Source organism: Bufo bufo, chromosome 2, assembly GCF_905171765.1.
Source record: "Bufo bufo chromosome 2, aBufBuf1.1, whole genome shotgun sequence".
Taxonomy (NCBI): Eukaryota; Metazoa; Chordata; class Amphibia; order Anura; family Bufonidae; genus Bufo; species Bufo bufo.
Window position 1 is genome coordinate 52,653,475 of NC_053390.1, and position 24,540 is coordinate 52,678,014.

Consider the following 24,540-nt stretch of genomic DNA (forward strand, 5'->3'; position numbering starts at 1 on the left):
CCGCATGACATCGCATACAACTCATGGATCGAGCGGTGCGGGAGGAGTTCCAGGATGATGACGGGCACTGACAGACTGATGAAGAGGCGGAGCGTCCCATTTCTAAGGGTGGGAAATCCACCATATGAGTACCATTGCTGTTTTTGTCTCACTGCTAACCGACACGCCGCTCCCTGAAGAGCCAAGAGTCGGAGGAATATGAGTTAGCAACTAGTAAGGACGTATCAGTCTACGCCCGAGGTTCCGGTCTGCTGGGGGTCGCTCTTTTCAGAGCGGGTGCTCAACTACAGCCATGCTAGTGATCCCCTAATACAAGACTAGTATTCAATAGGGATAGCTGATGCAGGCCATTGAGTGTAGGGATCACCCGCCCATTTGAATGACCCAGCCAATTCTCAATACCGGTTCTACCCAGCCAGACTTTGTGATTTACTTACCTTTTTCTACAAACACATTTTATTTTAAGTAATTATATTAAAAGGTTAAGTTTTACTATACAAATGACATGGCTGAGCTGGAGACAGAGTGGTCCAGCACAATAAGCGGAGCTACCTTCCTATTGTACGCTAAGTTTTACATATCCAGAAAGGAAACATAATAACAAAACATAACAAAAGTTTACCAAATAGAGTAAAGAACAAGCTTTGAGTGTATAGACTTTTGACACCTACATCAGGTGCAGTACTGCCTCTCTCCACTTGGTGGTGCTCCTCTCAATGCTCTAATCCAGGCATGCTCAACCTGCGGCCCTCTACCTGTTGCAAAACTACAACTCCCAGCATGCCCGAACAGCTTACAGCTATCAGTCTACAGCAGGGCATGGTGGGAGTTGTAGTTTTACAACAGCTGGAGAGCCGCAGGTTGAGCATCCCTGCTCTAATCATACCATGCATCCTTTCTACAGCTGGAACTGCAGAAAGTGCCCTTATCTGCAAATATGGCTTATGTGTAACACATATTAGACTGGAATTAAATGGAAGAGGGACGAATATTGAACTTATTTACTTGATGGATGTTGTAATACAGATCTTCCTGGCTGCGGAGTGCCAATGTGTTTGCAATTTAAATTTGTAACAATAATTATTATTGGTTTAACCCACTTCTATGTATCACAGGTAATAAATTAAAAAAATATGAAAAGCATAAAACATTTTCTCGAAAACTCCAAGAGCAGCGGGGGAAAGCGACGTTTGATCTACGCTAGAAAACACAAGCCATTAAATACTTGGGCAGATATTCATCTTCATTTCTAAAGCAGTTCCAGACAAAGTAAATGAGATTAGCATTGCTTTTTCTGAAGATATGTGAAATTCGAAATGTTCCAGACCTGACCTGAAGAACGCTGCAGATAGGTGACCCCTGCTCTGTGTATTGTCGAGGGAGATGCGCTATCTTTCATTAAACTTTCTTCCAGCTTTTATTTAGCACTGCTTGGCTGCATTTATCTAACCTTTTAAATTATTATAATGGTCTTGACGATTTTTTTTCCTCGTAAACGAACAAAATGCTGACCTCTTGTTTTGCTGAGAGAATGTAGCGTGATGGATGTTATGACAAATGCAATACTAATGGCTAACACTCCATGTATTAAAGTAAAGGTAGATTCACACATGGCAGAGTTGAGAAATCCATGTGCTTGCTGCAAAAACAATTCCATTCACGTAAGCGTAATTGATTTTCAGCTGCAGAAATTTATGCAACAAACCTGTCACATAGGATAAATGATGAAATTCTGTCTGCCTGCAGACACCACTAGGGGGAGCTCAATGCATTTGGATATATAAAGCTAGTATTGAACACAATGGGAGTTGTAGAAATCTGCATACAGCTCCCTCTAGTGGCAGCTCCATACAAACACTATGTTGAAGGGAAGTAGAGTAAGCAGGTCACTGCCAAACTCCCTCTCCTACGGGCTTCAATGCAGTCCCGTAAACTTCAGAGACACGGAAAAAAATGTTGAAATGTACATGATTTGGGCTGTTTTTTCATATATACTTAATAAGTGTTCCATTTTTCCTTTTTTTCTCTTTTCCACTACAGACACTTGTCTGTTACCTCCACTAGGGGGCAAACTATAAAAGGTTTTTATTCAGGTCATTAGGATCTCTATAATGCTGTAGACAGCTTGCCCTCTTGTGGTGACAGCAGGAAGTGCAGTTTTATACCAGTACATAGCTGCTTTTTTCCAGAAACAGCACCACATCTGTCCATGGGTTGTGTCTAGTATTGCAGCTCAGTTTCACTGAATGGAGCAGAGCTGCAATATAACACAACTTGCAGACAGATGTGGCGCTATTGAAGAATCTTGAACTACCTCCTTAAGAGGCTGAGCATTGGATCCTTATCATGGATAATAAGAAAATGCTGCAAATCATTTCTACTCTTGGTTTCTGCACTTTAGATGGTTTTTCTGGTTTGGATTTTTCAGCTTGTTTCTTTCTGTAGTCTTACCTTGATTTCCCCTGGTGCAGGTTTTACCATCCTCTTCCAAGAAATAACCTTCATGACACTCGCACTTGTAACTTCCCACACTGTTGATGCAGATCTGAGAACAGGCCGTCTGATTCTTCAGTGTACACTCATCGATATCTGTAAAATTACAAAACATGCAATCACTGGAAGAACAGCTTTACTAAAAGACTAGAGAAAGGGAGTGATCCAGCTTTCCTATATTCTTTAGCTTTATGTCCACTTTTGTAAATATTTTTACTGCCCACATGCATAAATTAAAAATAAAGCAATTTTGCCTTGATTTAATTTTATGTGCCTACAGCTATTAAGCAGATCTCCATGGTAACAGACTACAAATAAACCAAGTGTAGTCTGAACTTGCAGTCATGAAGTCCCCTACTTCTTCCTAACCTACTCAATGCATACTGGCCAAAGGTCGCTATTTTGGTGGGACAATCTTCTGCACCGCACTGCATAATAGCAGGGGTTTTAGGCAAACCCCATCCAATGGTTGGGCTGTTCCCAACAATGACATGAATTTTGGGATCTAAATGTTTCCACAAATGCAAATGTAAACACCCCAGAGGTGCATTTCCACTTTTTCACCTCTTACCACACACACACACACACACACACACACACACACACTATCTTCTATGGTTGATTTAATGTCATCAGGTCCTGCACATTGTGTATTTGTATTCTTGATTTTGTAACTGTTAACATGTAATGTGCCTGGTTCACCAGCAGGTGGCAGCAAACTTGGCAGAGCTGTTTTGTCTGGAATGGAGCCTTTCTTTCCATTCTAGCCCCCTCTAGAGAGGGAGGAGTTTTAGTTAGTGATAGTAAGTTGAGAGTACCCCCCTCTAAGCGGAAGGAAGCAGGCCCTCGTCCCCGCTGGACTGGTGCTGCTAAAGCCAGCAGAGCACCATCAGCTCTGCTGGACCTAGAGGCTCAAGCTATAAGCCTCAGGAGCCAGGAGTAAAAGTTCCCTGGATATAGATAAAGATAAAGAGAGCGAGAGAGTCAGACTACAGAAAGCTAAGTACAGAAGAAAGGAAAAGTTCCTATTTAATCCTGTCAGCAGAGCCAGAGAGCAACTGATGTAGCAGAGCCGAGTGTGTTTGCCTGCCAGAATTAATGCCATAGCCTGCCAAAGCCTTCAGAGGAAGATTGTCCTCTGATGAAAGTTTATGCAAGTAAACCTGTAGTTCAACGTTATACCAAGTCTGGACTCAATTTATTTTATCATCCCCTTTACCAACTACCCCTTTTCTGCAGCGGACAACCGCACCTGGGGTTCCAGTGTATCCAGGTAGGAGCACCGTGCCAAGTGCAACACCTTTAAGGGACATTAGGCCACCCTACACCACTCTGGCATTCCTACCATGGGTACCATCCACATCACTAAAAGGGGACTCTGCCCCTTGTTGCTTCCAAGCAACTGGCGTCACAACAAACCAAGTAACAACCCTTTCACCATCTTAAAGGGGATCCCTAGCAGCTGTTGGTAGCCCGTCGCACAAATGTGTGTTAACTAGAATTAACAACCAACTAGAAATGACCATGACTGCAGAATCAGAGTTTGTAGTCTGCTACCATAGAGATAGATAACTCTACAGACCAATAAATTACAACAGGAAACTTTTAATCTAGATCATTTGCAAAGTTACCTTGTTTTTTTATTTTTATTTTAGAGACATCTGGATGAGTAAAAAAGGCAGATCAAGGAGGAATTAGCCCTTGAATGGCAAATCTGCCTAGTATTACTTTAATATGGGGTAGAGGATATGTCACTGGACAATTAAGTATATGGGGTGATCACTCAACTTTCCTGGAAAGAGATATGACTAATAAAAAACAGTGATAAGCCCCAATGAACCACAATGATGGACATATTGGTTGTCAAACAGCTTTCCCAAAAAAGTAGATATAACACACATGGCCAAACAGAATCGGCAGAAGAAGACTCCATGACCATTTTCACATATGAAGGGGAAATACTAGCAATAACCTGGAGCCTGGTCCACCCAAGCACACCGTCCCGGGATACATCTGAAGAACATGACTTTTATGGGAACACTTGGCGACGTCAAAGGAGGAACATATTCATTTTCCAAGACTTCCTCAAGCCCTAGACAATTGTCTTCTCAAAGTGCTCGTCATTTTTCACTAGTATGAAAGCGTCCAAGGACACATTCGCGATGACTTCAGAGACGGAAAAAAACAAAGATTCCTCCCGAATCTTGGAGCAGGTCATGAAATTTCCTGCTCCCCTTTCTCGAGAACTGATGAGGCTTCTACATCTTTACGTCCTACCTACGTGTGATGCTGATGAAAATGTCTCCTCCGAGATCTCTGAGCAGTCCTCGCCTGAACTGAATAATTGGATCATCTGTCAGACCGCAATGTAGTCATTGGACTATATGGGCATGAAGAATAGGAGTGCACTCTCCATTGAGCTCGCTTCGGCCTTGAAAGTGTTTTTTAATCTTAAGGAGATATCACGTTTCAGCCTTTTCTTCTAGATGGGATCTTGGTGTTTTACGAGACGTTCTGCAGTGGTGATTGACTCTCGGCGGTTGCCAAACACAGCACATCGTACATCCATTTTTATATAAAACATCAATAACAGGCTCTTACTTTTCACCAGAGAGCAGTTTTCACCAGGAAAGTGTAGTACTTAACCCATCCATTCCTATTATTCTTTCTGCATCGAGAACGTTCCCATCTATTTTTATTTGGCCTGGTTGGCTGCAGGAGCTCACGGATGAAGGATCTGATTTTTTGGAAGTCTTGTAGAAGATTGCAGAGGATAAATGAGGAGAAATACAATGTAATGCCGTTATTGTTGTTTTTGGCCTGTCTGTTAGCAAGCTAAACAGGCAAATAGAGTCCACAAGGGAACCCACTACTCCGACTAATGGCTGGGTGGTGGTAATTTTTACTAATGATTGTTACGGGTGGTACAATGATAGAATTCTTTCCATTTATGCTGACATTTTTGGAGTCCTTTTTCTCGTGTCCTCAGAACTCAGGGCCGAATTAAAGGTGTCCATATGTCTATGAAGGCTCTCATTCATCCAGGACATGGTATATCAGTAGTATTAAGTCAGAGCAAATGGACCTGTTATATTTTCTCTTGAAAATGTTTTCGATAGTCATCCAACTAGCTTTCTCAATTAGAATGACTTGTATAAGAAATCTCCGGCATTAAATAGTGCCGATTCACGCTTCAGTCAGCATGATCTGTTCATCATAATCAAAACAAGGTCAGGGACCAAATGGAGGTAAGATGTTGATTGCAATTCGTATGACAGAAGCTATTAGGTGTGATTAAACTGCCTTGGGAGAGGAGTTAGAACAGCTTTGTAAGTTGTGGCCATACTTGTACTGAGTTACTCAACCTGCCTCGATCCAGTCCCACACTGATGATGCCAAGTTTAAAAGGACATTATCTGACTGGATACTCTTGCCTATGAATTCAAGGGGCTCTGCAGCTCTACAAACTGATGGCCTATCCTTAGGATCAGAATAGTGCCAACTCTAGGCACCCCAGCTGATCAATAATCGCCACCTCCTCATCACTGCTTACCAGACACAGGACCACACTTTTTATAGCGGTTGTCTCTAGTATTACATTGCAGTCCCAGTTATATGAAATAGATGCTTTTGCAGTGGGCTGTAATAACGGGTGGGGGCTGTAAGGGAAATTGAAGCCCAAAAGTTTTTTTTACACTCAGTGCAATTTAAATGGGTTTTCCAAGATATTGGTGACTATCCTGGCAGCCTACTTGCAGCTCACCAAGCACAGGGCCGTCCATTGTATAGTGGCTGTGCTTGGTGTTTTAGACCAGTCCCATTCACTTGAATGACACTGAGCTGCACCTAGACCATGTGACAGATAAATGTGATATCACCTGCCTAGGAAGAGGCTGTAGCTGAGAGCTGCAGTCTCTTCCAACAGCTGATCATTGGGGCTGCCGAGGATCGGACCCCCACTAATCTGATATTCAAATCACTACCTATTGTTACGGATAAGTGAGTGTGGACCCACTGTGCCAACTAACCAGATTGGCGTAGGGCTAAGCCTAAGGGCCTTATTCTGGCACTTTCTGGTATTCACCCTTTACCTTGTAATGGATATGGACTTCGCTGAGGGTTAGGAGCCAGACCACTACCTCCTGGGATAGTCCCAGTGTAGTTGGAAGCTGACCCACTGGTGTCAGGGACTCTGGTGTAAGCACCAGAAGCTAAGGATAGCAAAAATGCATTGAAACTGCTGGTAAAGTCTAAACATGAACAGAACTAAACTTGACTAGAAAGGGCAGGTGTACACAGGCAGAGTGGGTCAGGCCAGTGGCGTGCCTGAAGGGGGGGGGAGGGGGGGCGGTCCGCCCTGGGTGTCGTCTCTCAGAGGGATGGAATGCCCGCTTCCATCAATACAGATGGAAGCGATCATTGCTGGAGGGCTGACGCGCCCACATAGTGCGGTAGGGCACGGGAGCGCATAGTTCCCTGCCCCGCCGCCGATCACAGACATAGGCTTCAGGCCTAGTAGGCCTGAGGCCTATGCGGTAGTGAAATCCCGGCGCAGGCATGCGTGATGCCGGGACGCAGCAGCACAGTGAAGTGTGTGCGCCTTCCTCTGCGAGCAAGCGCAGTTGAGTATTTAGCTCTTATTTAATTATTTTTTTAAATTATTTTTTTTTGTTTTTCTGTGCCAACTTTGGGGAACACACAGAAGGACATGAGGGGGGGAAATATCATGGTGGGATACTGTGTGGGGGCAACTTATTATGGGAGGGATTACTATGTGGGGGCAAATTATTATGGGAGGGATTACTATGTGGGGGCAAATTATTATGGGAGGGATTACTATATGGGGGCAAATAATTATGGAATGGATTACTATGTGGGGGGCAAATTACTATATGGGGCAATGTGGGAGAAACTACTGTGGGGCAAATTAATATATGGGGCAGTGTGGGGGAAGATTTCTGTGGGGGGCAGTGTGGGGGAAATTACTGTGGGGGCAGTGTGGGGAAACTACTGTGTGGGGGCAATGTCGAGGAAACTACTGTGTGGGGGCAATGTCGAGGAAACTACTGTGTGGGGGCAATGTCGAGGAAACTACTGTGTGGGGGCAATGTCGAGGAAACTACTGTGTGGGGGCAGTGTGGGGGAAACTACTGTATGGGGGCAGTGTGGGGGAAACTACTTTATGGGGGCAGTGTGAGGGGAATTACTATGTGGGGGCAGTGTGGGGAAAATAACTGTGTGTGGGAAATTACTGTGTGGGGGAAACTACTGTGTGGGGGCAGTGTGGGGGAAATTACTGTGGGGAGCAGTGTGGGGGAAATTACTGTGGGGAGCAGTGTGGGGGAAATTACTGTGGGGAGCAGTGTGGGGAAAATTACTGTGGAGGGCAGTGTGGGGGAAACTACTGTGTGGGGGCAGTGTGGGGCACATTACTATATGGGGGAGTGTGGGGGAAATTACTGTGTGGGGGCAGTGTGGGGGAAATTACTGTGTGGGGCAAATTACTGTATGGGGTAGTATGGTGGAAAATACTGTATGGGGGCAGTGTGGGGGAAATTACTGTGTGGGGGCAGTGTGGGGGAAATTACTGTGTGGGGGCAGTGGGGGCAGTGTGGGGGAAATTACTGTGTGGAGCAAATTACTGTATGGGGTAGTGTGGTGGAAATTACTGCATGGGGCAGTGTGCGGGAAATTACTGTGTGGGGGAAATTACTGTGGGGGCAGTGTGGGGGAAAATTACTATGTGAGGCAGTGTGGGGGAAATTACTATATGGGGCAGCGTGGGGGCATTGCTATTGGGGAGGCACTGTAGGGGCAATTCTATTATTTCTGGGGACACTATACAGGGATTATTGCCTGGAGCACAATATAGGGTGTTATTGTAGTGTCCCACTACGTAAAGGTGGGCACTACTAATGGTTATGTTGCTCCCACCTCCTGTGTTGGTGTTTTGTATTGCATTGTAATGCCATGTTAATTCCTGTGTACCAGGCCTGTTAGGGGTGTAGTTTCTCCTCTCAAGCTGTAGAGGGAGCTAGGGCACCCCCTAGTATATATAGTTAGGCCCAGACAGGAAAGGGGCAGTGCAGTATATTCCAGGAGGTTAGTGAGTACAGTCTAGCCTGCCTGAGGGTCCTGAGCAAAAGAAGCTCAGAAGTTGCCACCAGGAGAAGAGTCTACCTACTGAGAAAACTAAGTTCCTACAAAGGTACAGTGCAGAGCCAAGATTATTCCAGCCAAACAGAGAGCAGAAGGGCAGAAGGATATATTTGAAGCAAGGAGTCATATACGAGAGGAAGTTTTCCCTAACCAAGGATAAAGCCAGCAATAGGGCATACGGGCCTTGGATAAAGACAGACAGGATTCTGAGGAAAAGTGCAGCCTGATCTGTAAGTGTTAAACCCTCTGAGTATCTTGCAAGAACATTGCCTGCCATTTGATGTAAAGCCTGCCTGTCACAACCTTTTTCATGTGGAACTGACCAAAGACTGTAAATAGTTAAACTGTTCAGTAAAAGGAAGTTTTGGTTCACTGCAACGTGTGTTCCTCAATTATTACTACAAGAAATCGGTGTGCCACTGTTACCAGCACTGGCATCACGAACTTAAAGGGATCTTGCCACCGGCACATTAAACCTGCAACACCCAGGGCACCTCACCTACCACCTGGCCTGGTCTCTATACACAGAGAGTGCCCCAGAGGATCCATGTGCCAGCCTCTCCATCACTGCTGTACGCCTGCCCAGGGTCTTCTATCAACTGTGAGTACCAAGAGCAACCCTCGTTCTGCCTATTAACCGTGACCTCACACTCGCTCACCCTGCAGGGCTGCGTACTGCATTATTATTACTGGGGGAAATCTAGGGTACATTATAATGACATTTGGGGTAATTTATCAAACTGGTGTAAAGTAGAACTGGCTTAGTTGCCCATAGCAGCCAATCAGATTCCACCTTTCATATTTGACAGCTCTTTTGGAAATCCAGTTCTACTTTACACCAGTTTGATAAATGACCCCAATTATGTCTACTAGGGTAACTATTTTTTCAGCCGTATAGTACCAGGGGCATTGGGGAGCACAACGGGCACAGTATTGGGGGTGGCAGCAGGATGACACTGTGGGGACACCAGGATGGGGAGATTGTGAAAAAACTGAGAAATCTAACGTGTCTGTATTACAAATTCTGTACAGACGAGATGCAGTTGAAAGAATTTGTCATGGCTTTCTAACAGAGAAGAGGCAAGAGAAGGTCTACATGACAGGAGATAGTAGTAGAAAATTGCAGCACACAGTATTTTTTCTCTTTGCTTATTTAAATTTTAATCATCACATGATCATGATCCAGTGCAATTACAGGCATGTATAAATCAGAATGGCGACCAGACGTTTCGGCCTGTCAGGGCCTTCTTCAGCGGTCTTAATCTTTAGTTGTGCCTCTATGGTGTGTCGCGCTGGATGACGGTATCCAGCGCGACACACCATAGAGGCACAACTAAAGATTAAGACCGCTGAAGAAGGCCCTGACAGGCCGAAACGTCCGGTCGCCATTCTGATTTATACATGCCTGTAATTGCACTGGATCATGATCATGTGATGATTAAAATTTAAGTAAGCAAAGAGAAAAAATACTGTGTGCTGCAATTTTCTACTACTTGATTACGACTAAACAAGTCCTTGCTGGCACCACCAACCAACGGTGTGCGGTACTCCAAAATTTTATAGATTACTTGACAGGAGATGTCCCTGGATGTAAAAGGTATGTGGTCAAGTATTGGGGGGGGAGGGGCAGAAAAAGGACCCGCCCTGGGTGCCAAACACCCTAGGCACGCCACTGGGTCAGGCTAGGAGTACACCAGGAACACAAGCAGGAGAAATCCAGTATAAAGGCAGATCGCAGAAGCACTAGACTTCACAACACCTTTGCTGGTAACCAGGGAACCTAAAGCCCAGGCACCCTCTGACTGGGGATGGTGCCTTAAAAGACCCAGAGCCCCCCAACCATTGGGAAGGATTTGGACGCATGTACACTGGCCCTTAAAGAGGCCACGTTGGTGATTGCACCTTAAGGAGACAGAGGCTGAAGCACAAGACAGAAGCATGGAGACAGCAGCCTGGTGAGAGGAGCAGGTCTCATACCTGCAGGGGAGACCGGGGCAGTGGCAGATGCAGACAGCTGATCTAATACCTAACCTGAGAATAGGTCATTAATGTGAAAATATTGGTCAATCCCTTCAAGGATAGTCTGGCTAAAACCAAGCACATGTATAATACAGCAGGACTCGTTGCCACTTGCTTGGCATTGGCAGCAAAAACATTTCTGAGGCTCAGATCTTCTCTATAGAGCAATTTAGAAAACGAAAACTGGTTTGTGATATGTGACATAGGCTACAGTGGATTATTTTAATTTCCTTCTTATCCTCACCCTATAATAGTGACATATCCCAGCAAGCTTTGATCCGGGCAAAGTGATGTCCTGATCCCTCTCTGTCCTCTGTAGTGAAAACACTAATAAAATAGATTCAATGTGAAATTCGAATGTTTTAGATCAGGGGTGTCAAACTCAAATTCATCGGGGGCCGCATCAGCAGTTTGGTCACCCTCAAAGGGCCGGTTGTATCTGTAGGTCTATGTGTCCACTCTTTATTATCATAAATTATTGTCACTGCATTCAATTATTACTGTTTTTTGTAATAATGTAAGTAATAACTAGCTCTGAAAGCAGAAACATAGTCAGAATAATGGCAAGTAGATATTCAAATGTACAATTATTGTACAATTTATTGAAAAATTATTTTTGGTAACAGACAGTAATTATTTATTTTTTTAAACATCTGTGGATGACGGACACTGTTATGGGGGGATCTGTGGATGACGGACACTGTTATGGGGGGATCTGTGGATGACGGACACTGTTATGGGGGATCTGTGGATGACTGACACTGTTATGGGGGGATCTGTGGATGACGGACACTGTTATGGGGGGATCTGTGGATGACGGACACTGTTATGGGGGATCTGTGGATGACTGACACTGTTATGGGGGATCTGTGGATGACGGACACTGTTATGGGGGGATCTGTGGATGCCGGACACTGTTATGGGGGGATCTGTGGATGACGGACACTGTTATGGGGGGATCTGTGGATGACGGATACTGTTATGGGGGGATCTGTGGATGACGGACACTTATGGGGGGATCTGTGGATGACAGACACTTATGGGGGGATCTGTGGATGACAGACACTTATGGGGGGATCTGTGGATGACAGACACTGTTACAGGGGGGGGGGGATCTGTGGCTGGCACTGTTACAGGGGGGGGATCTGTGGATGGCAGTGTTATATATGTGCCATCCACAGACCCCCACCCCATAACAGTGCCATCCACAGACCCCCCACCCCATAACAGTGCCATCCACAGACCCCCACCCCTTAACTGTGCCATCCACAGATTCTGTGTAAACCCCCCCCCGCCGCCGCCACCCCCAGTATACAAATATAAAATGTATTATTGAATTTAAAGTTATTAAACATGCCCCCCGTCACTTGCCTGCGCCGCCTGCTTCATTCATAAAGGAGGCGGTGCAGGCACGTGACATCAGGGAGTTACGCTGCCTCCCGCCCGGCCTGCCTGCATTCTACACAAGCAATTAGGATATACGGTACAATTATTTCCTGTGTAGAACGGCCGGCGCCGCTAGAGGGCAGACGTTCTCTGGCTTGTAGGCTGCCGCGCATGGGCTGAAGAGGCGGCTTTCTTGTGTAAAAAAAAAAAAAAAGCCAGAATAAAAGGTGAAGGCTGGCGGCCGGCGGCGGCTGCGCGGGCCACATGACGAGGTCTGGCGGGCCGGATTCGGCCCGCGGGCCTTGTGTTTGACACCCGTGTTTTAGATCAATGAGGGAAACGAGGAATTGCATCGCAATAGTTTTTCCCCTCGACAGATGATATAAAGATTTCCAGCCTTGTAACACAATGCATCAATTTATCAAACCCCAATGTGGAGCAGGACATTAGATATTAGAGGCTATCCTTAATACTTAAGTGAGCGGGAAGCTTTATTTTCTGTAACTAAATTGTACCATAAAATTCCAGTCTGTCCAACACCATATGATGAAACTGAACTCTACATGATGGATGCCACCACATCGTCCATGCAGACGACTTACTACGCTGCAGTACAATTCTACTGAATAGTCAATGTCAAGTAAAAGGGGGGACAGAGCAATGTCACAATGCCATTTGCGACCACTAACCAATGTATGGAGCTGTGTCTTCTCTGGTGCCTGTTCTAGGGCAGTGGGATCTTTAAGCCAACTGATTGGGGAGAGGGGGCAGGGAGTCTAACCCACCAATCAAATTTTGATGACCTATACTAAGGATAGGCAATCAATATTAACATACCAGAAAACCCCTTTAAGGAGGGGGGGGCTAGTCTAGGTTTGAATTATAGAGAGTCTGGTCAGAAGTCTACATTAAAGAGTTGCCCCGATTGGTATTTTATTTAGGGGATCTGGTCTGGGGTCTGTTTTTGTTTGGGATGGGTCAGTCTGGTCTGGTGGCTATTCATGTATGGGCTCTGTTTTTTTTTTGTTTGTTTTTTATTAAGTTTCAGGGAACCTGTAGTTATTTAGGAAGTGTGGAAAAATGTTAGGTATCCTTATTTATTGATGCAGTCTATGGGTATATGATGGGGGGCTGGTCTGGGGTTTGTATTACCGTAATTTATGGTGTTCTGGGGTCTGTATTTATTTTGATGCATAATGAAGGGTGAACAAACTCCGATTCAAATTTTGCAGCCTGGGGATGTGTCCTGTATGCATGGTACACAAAAATGAGCTGCTTTTTCAAAAACTGTCAGTAGCACGTGCACTGCAGAGACAACTCTACCTTCTGAGGTCCAGACCTATGTTGCTGTGACTAATTCTGCTCACCATTGCCTATGCAATCATTTATTGCCTCCTGATGCAAGCAGTAATACAGTCATTCTGGTCACTAATAGTTGGAGGAGGGAGAAACTTAACGTTGGAGCACAGACACCTAATAAAATACACATTTAAAAGATGCCTACTGAGCAAATTCCTGCATAAATGAACACATTACACCCTCCCTCCTCTAGGTGGCAGCATCAACACATGCGCTGAAGCATTCAGGCATTTCGCTTCCAATTTCAGACTTAAAATATTTAGCAATCTGTTTTGCAAAAATTTTCACAAATCTATTCTGATATTTAGTGAGCAGAGGTGCCTCCTCTAAGCATTAATATATTGATCAGAGGCTTTACATCAGTGCAGAAAAATGTATTATATATGCACTGATATAATTCCCATATAACATTTTATTTTGGTAAAATTTCCAGTAAAATAGTTAGGCTTCTACAGAGATCCAAAGCTTCTTCAATGGATAAATCAGGCTAGGATCAAGATCACAGACTAACAAGACTGAGGTGCATCATGAAACAGCCAGGGTTGGCCTTAAACACCATTTTTTGGTTTTATCTAAAAAGTTTAAATAAAATCAGCATTGATCATTTTTTTCATATATATATATATATATATATATATATATATAGAACACCCTGGCTGCATAATCATAGGTTTCCAAAATGACGTTCTGGCTGCCACCACTAGAGGGACCTTAGGAGTCAGAACACAGTATACAGCTCTTTCTAGTGGTGGTAACTAGAAGCTCATCACAGAAATCTATGTCTGTGTATTGGGGTTTGGAGCTCTGTATCAGAAAATCAAAGATCAAATTGGTATTAACTAGGATATATCCTAACTTGCAGTTATAAGGGACAGCCTTGGAGATTGCAGCCGGCCCCCTGAGCTCCTGGGTCATAATATAATTTGCACTAACAGGCCTGGTGATCATGATATTAGACTGTAAGTTCCACTCTGACAGGACTGACCATACCATATATTTTTCACCCCATATGATGCACTCCCCCCCCCAAAAAAAAAAGTTGGGAAATGCCAGTGCGTCTTATGGGGTGAACACTAATGAGCACATCCATTATGGAAGTGCTCATTAGTACCGGAGGACCAGGAAGCTGTGAATGCAGCGCTCCCAGGCTCTGTGCTCACAGTTTTCGAGTCCTCTGTCGGCTGTGTTGTGACTGCGCACAGTGTGAGGACGTCAGCACTCTGTGACCTCAAACTGTGCGCGTTGGGTCACAGCAAAGTGCGTGACAGGAAGAGCTGGATCCTGGTAGCGGAGGCAATGGCGACTTTTTTCTATTTTATTTGCTCTGAGCAAGGGGGACATTCACATTGGGGGTCTGATCTGAGGTCTGAATGGGGGGAGTTCTTATTCATTTTGGGGCTCTGATCTGAGGTCTAGGGGGTCATTCACATTGGGGCTCTTAACTGAGGTCTGATTGGGGGTCTGATCTGAGGTGTTATTGGGGTCTTATTAACATTGGGGTGTAAGCTGAGGTCTGATTGAGGGTCTGATTAACATTGGGGATTTAATGAAAAATATATATTTTTTTCTTATTCTCCTCCTCTAAAACCTAGGTACATCTTATGGTCAGGTGCGTCTTATAGGGCGGAAAATACAGTGGGGATCTGAGCTTTTGCACTGCTGCTCCATTAATTGATATGAGACTGCTGGAGATACCTGATTACGGCAGACCTCCAGCAATCTGTGGATAGGGCATAACTTGATAAAACTAAAATACCCCTTCAATTTTCCGAAATCAATATTAAAAAAAATAATCCTGAACAAGCTGATGCTTCCTGTCACTTTTCAGCTAGTGCTGTGTATACAGGCGGACAGAGTCGGCTAGGGCTGTGTATACAGGCGGACAGAGTCGGCTAGGGCTGTGTATACAGGCGTACAGAGACGGCTAGGGCTGTGTATACAGGGGGACAGAGTCGGCTAGGGCTGTGTATACAGGCGTACAGAGACGGCTAGGGCTGTGTATACAGGGGGACAGAGTCGGCTAGGGCTGTGTATACAGGGGGACAGAGTCGGCTAGGGCTGTGTATACAGGGGGACAGAGTCGGCTAGGGCTGTGTATACAGGGGGACAGAGTCGGCTAGGGCTGTGTATACAGGGGGACAGAGTCGGCTAGGGCTGTGTATACAGGGGGACAGAGTCGGCTAGTGCTGTGTATACAGGAGGGCAGAGTCGGCTAGTGCTGTGTATACAGGGGGACAGAGTCGGCTAGTGCCGTGTATACAGGAGGACAGAGTCGGCTAGGGCTGTGTATACAGGGGGACAGAGTCGGCTAGTGCCGTGTATACAGGAGGACAGAGTCGGCCATCTGATCCGTGGCGGTCTGTCTCCTGGTAAGGCCATTAATCGGCTGTATGAAGAGACCATGGCACTCCAGTCGGCGCTGCAGCCCCTTCCTTGGCCAGTGACTACAGTGATGGCTAACCTCCGGCACTCCAGCTGTGGAGAAACTACAACTCCCAGCATGCTGCGTTCCTTTCTATGGAGTTCTGAGAACCGCCAAGCAAATGTGCATCTTGGGAGTTGTAGTTTTACCACAGCTGGAGTGTCGGAGGTTAACTATCACATGCCTAGAAGTAGATCTGTCTCATTCAATGAATGGGCTGAGCTGCATTACCAAGCACGGCCACCATCCAATGGACAGCGCTGTGTTTGGTAAGCTGCAAGGAGGCTGAGGCGCTCACAGGAGCGTAGCGATCTCTTCAAACAGCTGATCAGCAGGAGTGCTGGGAGTCAGACCCCCACCGATCAGGTCACCAAATACCCAGAGGACCCCTTTAAAAACAGGTTAGAAAAAAAAAAATCATGTTTCAGTAGATATTATTAATTAGTCAATATTGTTTTGCAGTCCGGTGATCTCTCAGTCATACACACACTGTATGCTGCAGGAACTCTTCCCGTTATTAAGCCTTTTCTTCTTTCCAGACTCTTCTCTGCACATGTTTCCTATTGCACGAGACTCCAGGACCAGGCTTCCTTCCCGTAGAGCGCGTTACATTGCATGGCCGCGTTCCGAGTGTGTAATCCATGTACAGAGGCTTTATGTCGTTCATTACTAACACGTTGGTTACAAAACATGTCTGTTCTGTTTAGTAAATGACATGTCTCGCCACATGGAAGTTATATATCTCCATACATCCCATCGAAGGATGATCCAAGGTGGATCTGAGAGTCTTCCCATGGCCAGACGGGATATTATTATTTATTTGAAAGCGCCATGACTTCCTTGGCGCTGTACATCAAGAGGAGGTTACATAATATAAAAAAAAACTGTAAACTGTAACAGACTGGTATAGAGGAGGAGAGGACTCTGCCTGCAAGAGCTTACAATTAGTGTTGAGCGAACAGTTCGAGCATAGTTCGGGTCCGTACCGAATTTTGGGGTGTTCGTGACACGGACCCGAACCCGAACTTTTTCGTAAAAGTTCGGGTTCGGGTTCGTCGTTCGGCATGTATTTTGGCGCATTTTGAAAGGCTGCAAAGCAGCCAATCAACATGCATCATACTACTTGCCCTAAGATGCCATCGCAGCCATGCCTACTATTGGCAAGGCTGTGATTGGCCAAGTGCAGCATGTGACTCAGCCTCTTTATAAGCTTGTGCGCACGTCGGGACGTGCTCACTCCCGATGTGAATAGAACAGGGATAGACGCAGCTGATGCTAGGGCGAGAATAGGCAGGGATAATTGAATAACTGGAAGCAAATTTCTCTCCTCCACCTGTGATTCATCTGAACAACTGCAGCTGAGCTGCTTTTTTGATAGGGATTGGCTATTTTTAGAGTGGCCAGAGTGATTTTTCCATCCACATGTACCTGGGCTGACCGCCGGCCGCCATTTTGCGACTTGTAGTGCTGCAGCAGAAGCTGCCACAGTGTGCATTCCAAAGCTCCAAACAAGTCAGACATCTACACCTGGGATTCAGACCAATAGCGATTTAGCAGCACAGTCCAAGGCTATTTTTTTTAAAGGTTGTGCAGACCATTTTGTGGCACATGTTACTGGGCTGATAGGCGGCGGCCATCTTGGGACTAGTGCTGCAGCACAATCTCTCCCAACGTCCATTAATCACTTGTAATAGTGGTCTGTGCCATAGAAATCCTACATCAGGGACTTGGGTGTGCTTGTGTCACCCCTACTAATACCAGTCCACCTGTAATCCATACAGTGAAAAGCCATAAAGTATTCCAGTGAGGGAATTTTTTTTTTATTTAAAAAAGGCCAAGTTAGTTTATCTGGCGTTCAATATACTAGATACAGTTAGGCCTGCGTTTCATACATCTGGAATTAGCAAACTAATGTGCTGGGGTTGGGAAAACATATATGTACCCATACTAGAATCTGTCAAAGAAAGCGGTACTCACATATAACAGTCATTCCATCTGTAATCCATACAGTCAAAAGACTGAAAGTATTCCAGTGAGGGGATTTTGCTTATAAAAAATAATATATTTCATTGTGGTGCGAGTTGAATCGCAACAATGAAGAAAAATACTATTAAGGGACGAGGACGCGGTCGTGGTGGTGTCCGTGGAGCCTCTGTTGCTGGTAGAGGACGTGGCCGTTCGGCCCCAGGCGCACACAGTAGGGAACGAACTCCCTCAACTAGCCGGCAGAATGTACCGCAATATCTCGTGGGGCCCAATGCCGCTCTTAGGATGGTAAGGCCTGAGCAGGTACAGGCATTAATCGATTGGGTGGCCGACAGTGCTTCCAGCACGTTCACCACATGGTCTTCCACCCAGTCTTCTGCGGAAAGCGCACAGGTGGCACCTGAAAACCAAGCCCATCAGTCTGTCACATCACCCCCAAGCATATCAGGGAAACGGTCTGAGCCACAAGTTATGCAGCAGTCTCTTCTTCTGTTTGAAGACTCTGCTTCCAGGGTTTCCCAGGGGCGTCCACCTAGCCCTTCCCCAGTGGAGGAAGACATACCATGCACTGACGCACAACCACTTATGTCTCCAGATGAAGAGGACATGGGAATACCACCACAGCAGAGTCACCGACTCTCTGATGATGACGAAACACAGGTGCCCACTGCCGCGTCTTTTTGCAGTGTGCAGACTGAACAGGAGGAGGTCAGGGAGGGAGACTGGGTGGAAGACGATGCAGAGGACGATGAGGTCTTAGACCCCACATGGACTGAAGGTCGTGGCGATGACTTTCACAGTTCAGAGGAAGAGGTAGTGGTGAGACCGAGACAACAGCGAAGCCAAAGAGGGAGCAGGGGGCCAAAGCAGACGAGCCGCCGCCCCCAGAGTTCGCCTGCTACTGGACATCGCCAACAGGGACCCAGCCCCACAAAGGCAGCTTCAAAGAGTTCCCTGGCATGGCACTTCTTTAAACAATGTCCTACCGACAAGACCCGAGTGACTTGCACGCTCTGCCATCAGAGCCTGAGGCGAGGCATTAACGTTCTGAACCTCAGCACAACCTGCATGACCAGGCATCTACATGCAAAGCATGAACTGCAGTGGGGTACACACCTTAAAAACCAGGCACTCGCTGAGGCTCCCCCTGCTCCCTCTACCGCTGCTGCCTCGGCTTCCGCCTCGAGAGGAATGTTGCCACCTGCCGAGCAGCAAACAGAGGATGTGCCACCGCCACCACCACCACCGCCACCGTCAACTAGCGTCTCCACTATATCACACAGCAGCGTTCAGCTCTCAATATCTCAAACCTTAGAGAGGAAGCGCAAATTCCCCCCGAGTCACCCTCGAGCCCTTGGCCTGAACGCCAGCATTTCTAAACTGCTGGCCTTTGAAATGCTGTCATTCCGGCTGGTGGACACAGACAGCTTCAAACAGCTGATGGCCATGGCTGTCCCGCAGTATGTGGTTCCCAGCCGCCACTACTTCTCCAAGACAGCCGTGCCTTCCCTGCACATGCAAGTGTCCGATAAAATCAAGTGTGCACTGCGCAACGCCATTTGTGGCAAGGTCCACCTAACCACAGATACGTGGACCAGTAAGCACGGCCAGGGACGCTATATCTCACTAACTGCACACTGGATGAATGTAGTGGCGGCTGGGCCCCCGGCGGACAGTTCCTTGGCGCACGTCCTTCCGCCCCCTAGGATCGCAGGGCATCATTCTCTGCCTCCTGTAGCCTCCTCCTCCTACTCGGCTTCCTCCTCCACTGCTTCCACCAGCTCATCCGGTCAGCCACACACCTTCACCACCAACTTCAGCACAGCCCGGGGTAAACGTCAGCAGGCCATTCTGAAACTCATATGTTTGGGGGACAGGCCCCACACCGCACAGGAGTTGTGGCGGGGTATTGAACAACAGACCGACGAGTGGTTTCTGCCGGTGGGCCTCAAGCCAGGCCTGGTGGTATGCGATAATGGGCGAAATCTCGTGGCAGCTCTGGGACTAGCCGGTTTGACGCACATCCCTTGCCTGGCGCATGTGCTGAACTTGGTGGTGCAGAGGTTCATTCACCACTACCCCAACATGTCAGAGCTGCTGCATAAAGTGCGGGCCGTCTGTGCGCGCTTCTGCCGTTCACATCCTGCCGCTGCTCGCCTGTCTGCGCTACAGCGGAACTTCGGCCTTCCCGCTCACCGCCTCATATGCGACGTGCCCACCCGGTGGAACTCCACCTTGCACATGCTGGAGAGACTGTGCGAGCAGCAGCAGGCCATAGTGGAGTTTCAGCTGCAGCACGCTCGCGTCAGTCGTACTGCCGAACAGCACCACTTCACCACCAATGATTGGGCCTCCATGCGAGACCTGTGTGCCCTGCTGCGCTGTTTCGAGTACTCCACCAACATGGCCAGTGGCGATGACACTGTTATCAGCGTTACAATACCACTTCTATGTCTCCTTGAGAAAACACTTAGGGCAATGATGTTAGAGGAGGTGGCCCAGGTGGAGGAGGAGGAGGAGGATGAGGGCTCGTTTCTAACACTTTCGGGCCAGTCTGTTCGAAGTGGCTCAGAGGGAGGTTTGTTTAAGCAGCAGAGGACAGGTTCACAAGTCGCCAGCCAAGGCACTGTACTGGAGGACGAGGAGGATGAGGAGGAGGAGGTGGAGGGGGACGAGGATGACGCAAGTTCACAGCGGGGTGGCAGCCCAGGCCCATCACTGGTGCGTGGCTGGGGGGATACGGTGGACGATGACGATACGCCTCCCACAGAGGACAGCTTGTCCTTACCCATGGGTAGCCTGGCCCACATGAGCGAATATATGCTCCAATGCCTGCGCAACGACAGCAGAGTTGCCCACGTTTTAACGTGTGCAGACTACTGGGTGGCCACCCTGCTGGATCCCCGGTATAAAGACAATGTGCCCACTTTAATTCCTGAACTGGAGCGCGACCGTAAGATGCGCGAGTACAAGCGCACGCTGATAGAGGCGCTCTTGAGAGCATTCCCACATGTCACAGGGGAACAGGTGGAAGGTGAAGGCAGAGGAGTGGCAAGAGGTCGCCAACGCAGCTGTGTCACGGCCAGCTCATCTGAGGGCAGGGTTAGCATGGCAGAAATGTGGAAAAGTTTTGTCTCCACGCCACAGCTATCTGCACCGACACCTGATACGGAACGTGTTAGCAGGAGGCAGCATTTCACTAACATGGTTGAACAGTATGTCTGCACACCCCTCCACATCCTGACGGATGGTTCGGCCCCATTCAACTACTGGGTTTCGAAATTGTCCACGTGGCCAGAGTTAGCATGTTATGCCTTGGAGGTGCTTTCCTGCCCGGCGGCCAGCGTTTTATCTGAACGCGTATTCAGCACGGCAGGGGGCGTCATTACTGACAAGCGCAGCCGCCTGTCCACAGCCAACGTGGACAAGCTGACCTTCATAAAGATGAACCAGGCATGGATCCCACAGGACCTGTCCCTCCCTTGTGCAGAGTAGTCCTTATTAACTGCCTAAAACATGTCTTGTTGTGCTACGGGCCACTTCTTTATTTGATACAAATTTTATGAAACCCACAGTTGAATGAAACTCTTCTTAGGCGCCGGGGCCTAACCAGATGAAAGTGGCCGGTTAAACTAACGGGTGACATGAAGCCATAACCTCTGCCATGCTACCTCTGTCTTCTGTCTGGGTGCTGAGGCCTAAGTCAAATAAAGCGGTCTTCTGCTGTGCTGGGGGATATGAAGCTAATCTCTGACCTCTCTCCTCTGTCTGGGTCCAAAGGCCTAAATCACTGAAAGAGGCCTTCTCCTGTGGTGTGTGATATGATGCCAGAATATGTGCTGTGGGGCCTCTCTCCTCTTCCTGGGTGCAGGGGTCAAATAAACTAAATTGTGGCCTACTCCTGTGGTGGTTGATATGATGCCTGATTCTCTGATGTGGAACCTCTCTCCTCTGTTTGGGTGAAGGGGTCAAAGTAACTAAATGGTGGCTTCTCCTGTGGTGGCCGATATGATGCCAGAATATGTGCTGTGGTGCCTCTCTCCTCTTCCTGGGTGCGGGGGTCAAAGTAACTCAATGGTGGCTTCTCCTGTGGTGGCTGATATGATGCCAGAATATGTGCTGTGGTGCCTCTCTCCTCTTCCTGGGTGCGGGGGTCAAAGTAACTCAATGGTGGCTTCTCCTGTGGTGGCTGATATGATGCCAGAATATGTGCTGTGGTGCCTCTCTCCTCTTCCTGGGTGCAGGGGTCAAAGTAACTAAATGGTGGCTTCTCCTGTGGTGGTTGATATGATGCCTGATTCTCTGCTGTGAAACCTCTCTCCTCCATCTGGGTGTAGGGGTCAAAGTCTTTCAAAGTCGCCTTCTCCTGTGCTGATTGATATAAAGCTGATGGTTGTGCCATCTGACATGGTTGCCAGGGTCTGATTCAATGGGGGCCTACTCCTGTGGTGGGTGATCTAAATGCCTGATTCTCTGCTGTGAAACCTCTCTCCTCCGTCTGGGTGTAGGGGTCAAAGTCTTTCAAAGTCGCCTTCTCCTGTGCTGATTGATATGAAGCTGATGGTTGTGCCATCTGACATGGTTGCCGGGGTCCCATTAAATTGGGGCCTACTCCTGTGGTGGGTGATCTAAATGCCTGATTCTCTGCTTTGAAACCTCTCTCCTCCGTCCGGGTGTAGGGGTCAAAGTCTGTCAAAGTCGCCTTCTCCTGTGCTGATTGATATAAAGCTTATGCTTGTGCCATCTGACATGGTTGCCGGGGTCTGATTCAATGGTGGCCTACTCCTGTGGTGGGTGATCTAAATGCCTGATTCTCTGCTGTGTAACCTCTCTCCTCCGTCTGGGTGTAGGGGTCAAAGTAACTAAATGGTGGCCTACTCCTGTGGTGGGTGATATGATGCCTGGTTCTCTGCTGTGGGACCTCTCTCCTTTGTCTGGGTGCTGTGGTCAAAATAATAGTAAGTGACCTTCTCCATTGGTGGGTGACTTGAAGCCTGATTCTGTGCTATGGGACCTCACTCCAATTAATATTGTTTAATTTTTATTTATTTTATGTTAACTCATCATTTCCCTATCTACATTTGTTTGCAGGGGATTTAACTACATTTTGCTGCCTTTTGCAGCCCTCTAGCCCTTTCCGGGTGTGTTTTACAGCCTTTTTAGTGCCCAAAAGTTCGGGTCCCCATTGACTTCTATGGGGTTCGGGTTCGGGATGAAGTTCGGGTCGAGTTCGGATCCCGAACCCGAACATTTTTCGAAAGTTCGGCCGAACTCGTCGAACCCGAACATCCAGGTGTTCGCTCAACTCTACTTACAATCTATTAGCCTTATGTACACTGTGTACAGAATTATTAGGCAAATTAGTGTTTTGACCACATCATCCTCTTTATGCATGTTGTCTTACTCCAAGCTGTATAGGCTCGAAAGCCTACTACCAATTAAGCATATTAGGTGATGTGCATCTCTGTAATGAGAAGGGGTGTGGTCTAATGACATCAACACCCTATATTAGGTGTGCATAATTATTATCCTTTCCTTTGGCAAAATGGGTCAAAAGAAGGACTTGACAGGCTCAGAAAAGTCAAAAATAGTGAGATATCTTGCAGAGGGATGCAGCACTCTTAAAATTGCAAAGCTTCTGAAGCGTGATCATCGAACAATCAAGCGTTTCATTCAAAATAGTCAACAGGGTCGCAAGAAGCGTGTGGAAAAACCAAGGCGCAAAATAATTGCCCATGAACTGAGAAAAGTCAAGCGTGCAGCTGCCAAGATGCCACTTGCCACCAGTTTGGCCATATTTCAGAGCTGCAACATCACTGGAGTGCCCAAAAGCACAAGGTGTGCAATACTCAGAGACATGGCCAAGGTAAGAAAGGCTGAAAGACGACCACCACTGAACAAGACACACAAGCTGAAACGTCAAGACTGGGCCAAGAAATATCTCAAGACTGATTTTTCGAAGGTTTTATGGACTGATGAAATGAGAGTGAGTCTTGATGGGCCAGATGGATGGGCCCGTGGCTGAATTGGTAAAGGGCAGAGAGCTCCAGTCCGACTCAGACGCCAGCAAGGTGGAGGTGGAGTACTGGTTTGGGCTGGTATCATCAAAGATGAGCTTGTGGGGCCTTTTCGGGTTGAGGATGGAGTCAAGCTCAACTCCCAGTCCTACTGCCAGTTTCTGAAAGACACCTTCTTCAAGCAGTGGTACAGGAAGAAGTCTGCATCCTTCAAGAAAAACATGATTTTCATGCAGGACAATGCTCCATCACACGCGTCCAAGTACTCCACAGCGTGGCTGGCAAGAAAGGGTATAAAAGAAGAAAATCTAATGACATGGCCTCCTTGTTCACCTGATCTGAACCCCATTGAGAACCTGTGGTCCATCATCAAATGTGAGATTTACAAGGAGGGAAAACAGTACACCTCTCTGAACAGTGTCTGGGAGGCTGTGGTTGCTGCTGCACGCAATGTTGATGGTGAACAGATCAAAACACTGACAGAATCCATGGATGGCAGGCTTTTGAGTGTCCTTGCAAAGAAAGGTGGCTATATTGGTCACTGATTTGTTTTTGTTTTGTTTTTGAATGTCAGAAATGTATATTTGTGAATGTTGAGATGTTATATTGGTTTCACTGGTAAAAATAAATAATTGAAATGGGTATATATTTGTTTTTTGTTAAGTTGCCTAATAATTATGCACAGTAATAGTCACCTGC

At 47.0% G+C, this 24,540-nt stretch overlaps 1 protein-coding gene across 1 annotated transcript in view; it reads right to left on the minus strand.

Moving 5' to 3' along the window:
* CCBE1 (collagen and calcium binding EGF domains 1) overlaps positions 1–24,540 on the minus strand; it is a 305,372-nt gene that overhangs the window by 19,157 nt on the left and 261,675 nt on the right. Inside the window, exon 5 of the mRNA XM_040421080.1 lies at positions 2,452–2,589. Coding sequence (XP_040277014.1) covers positions 2,452–2,589 — 138 coding nt within the window. The remainder of the gene's footprint in view (positions 1–2,451; positions 2,590–24,540) is intronic.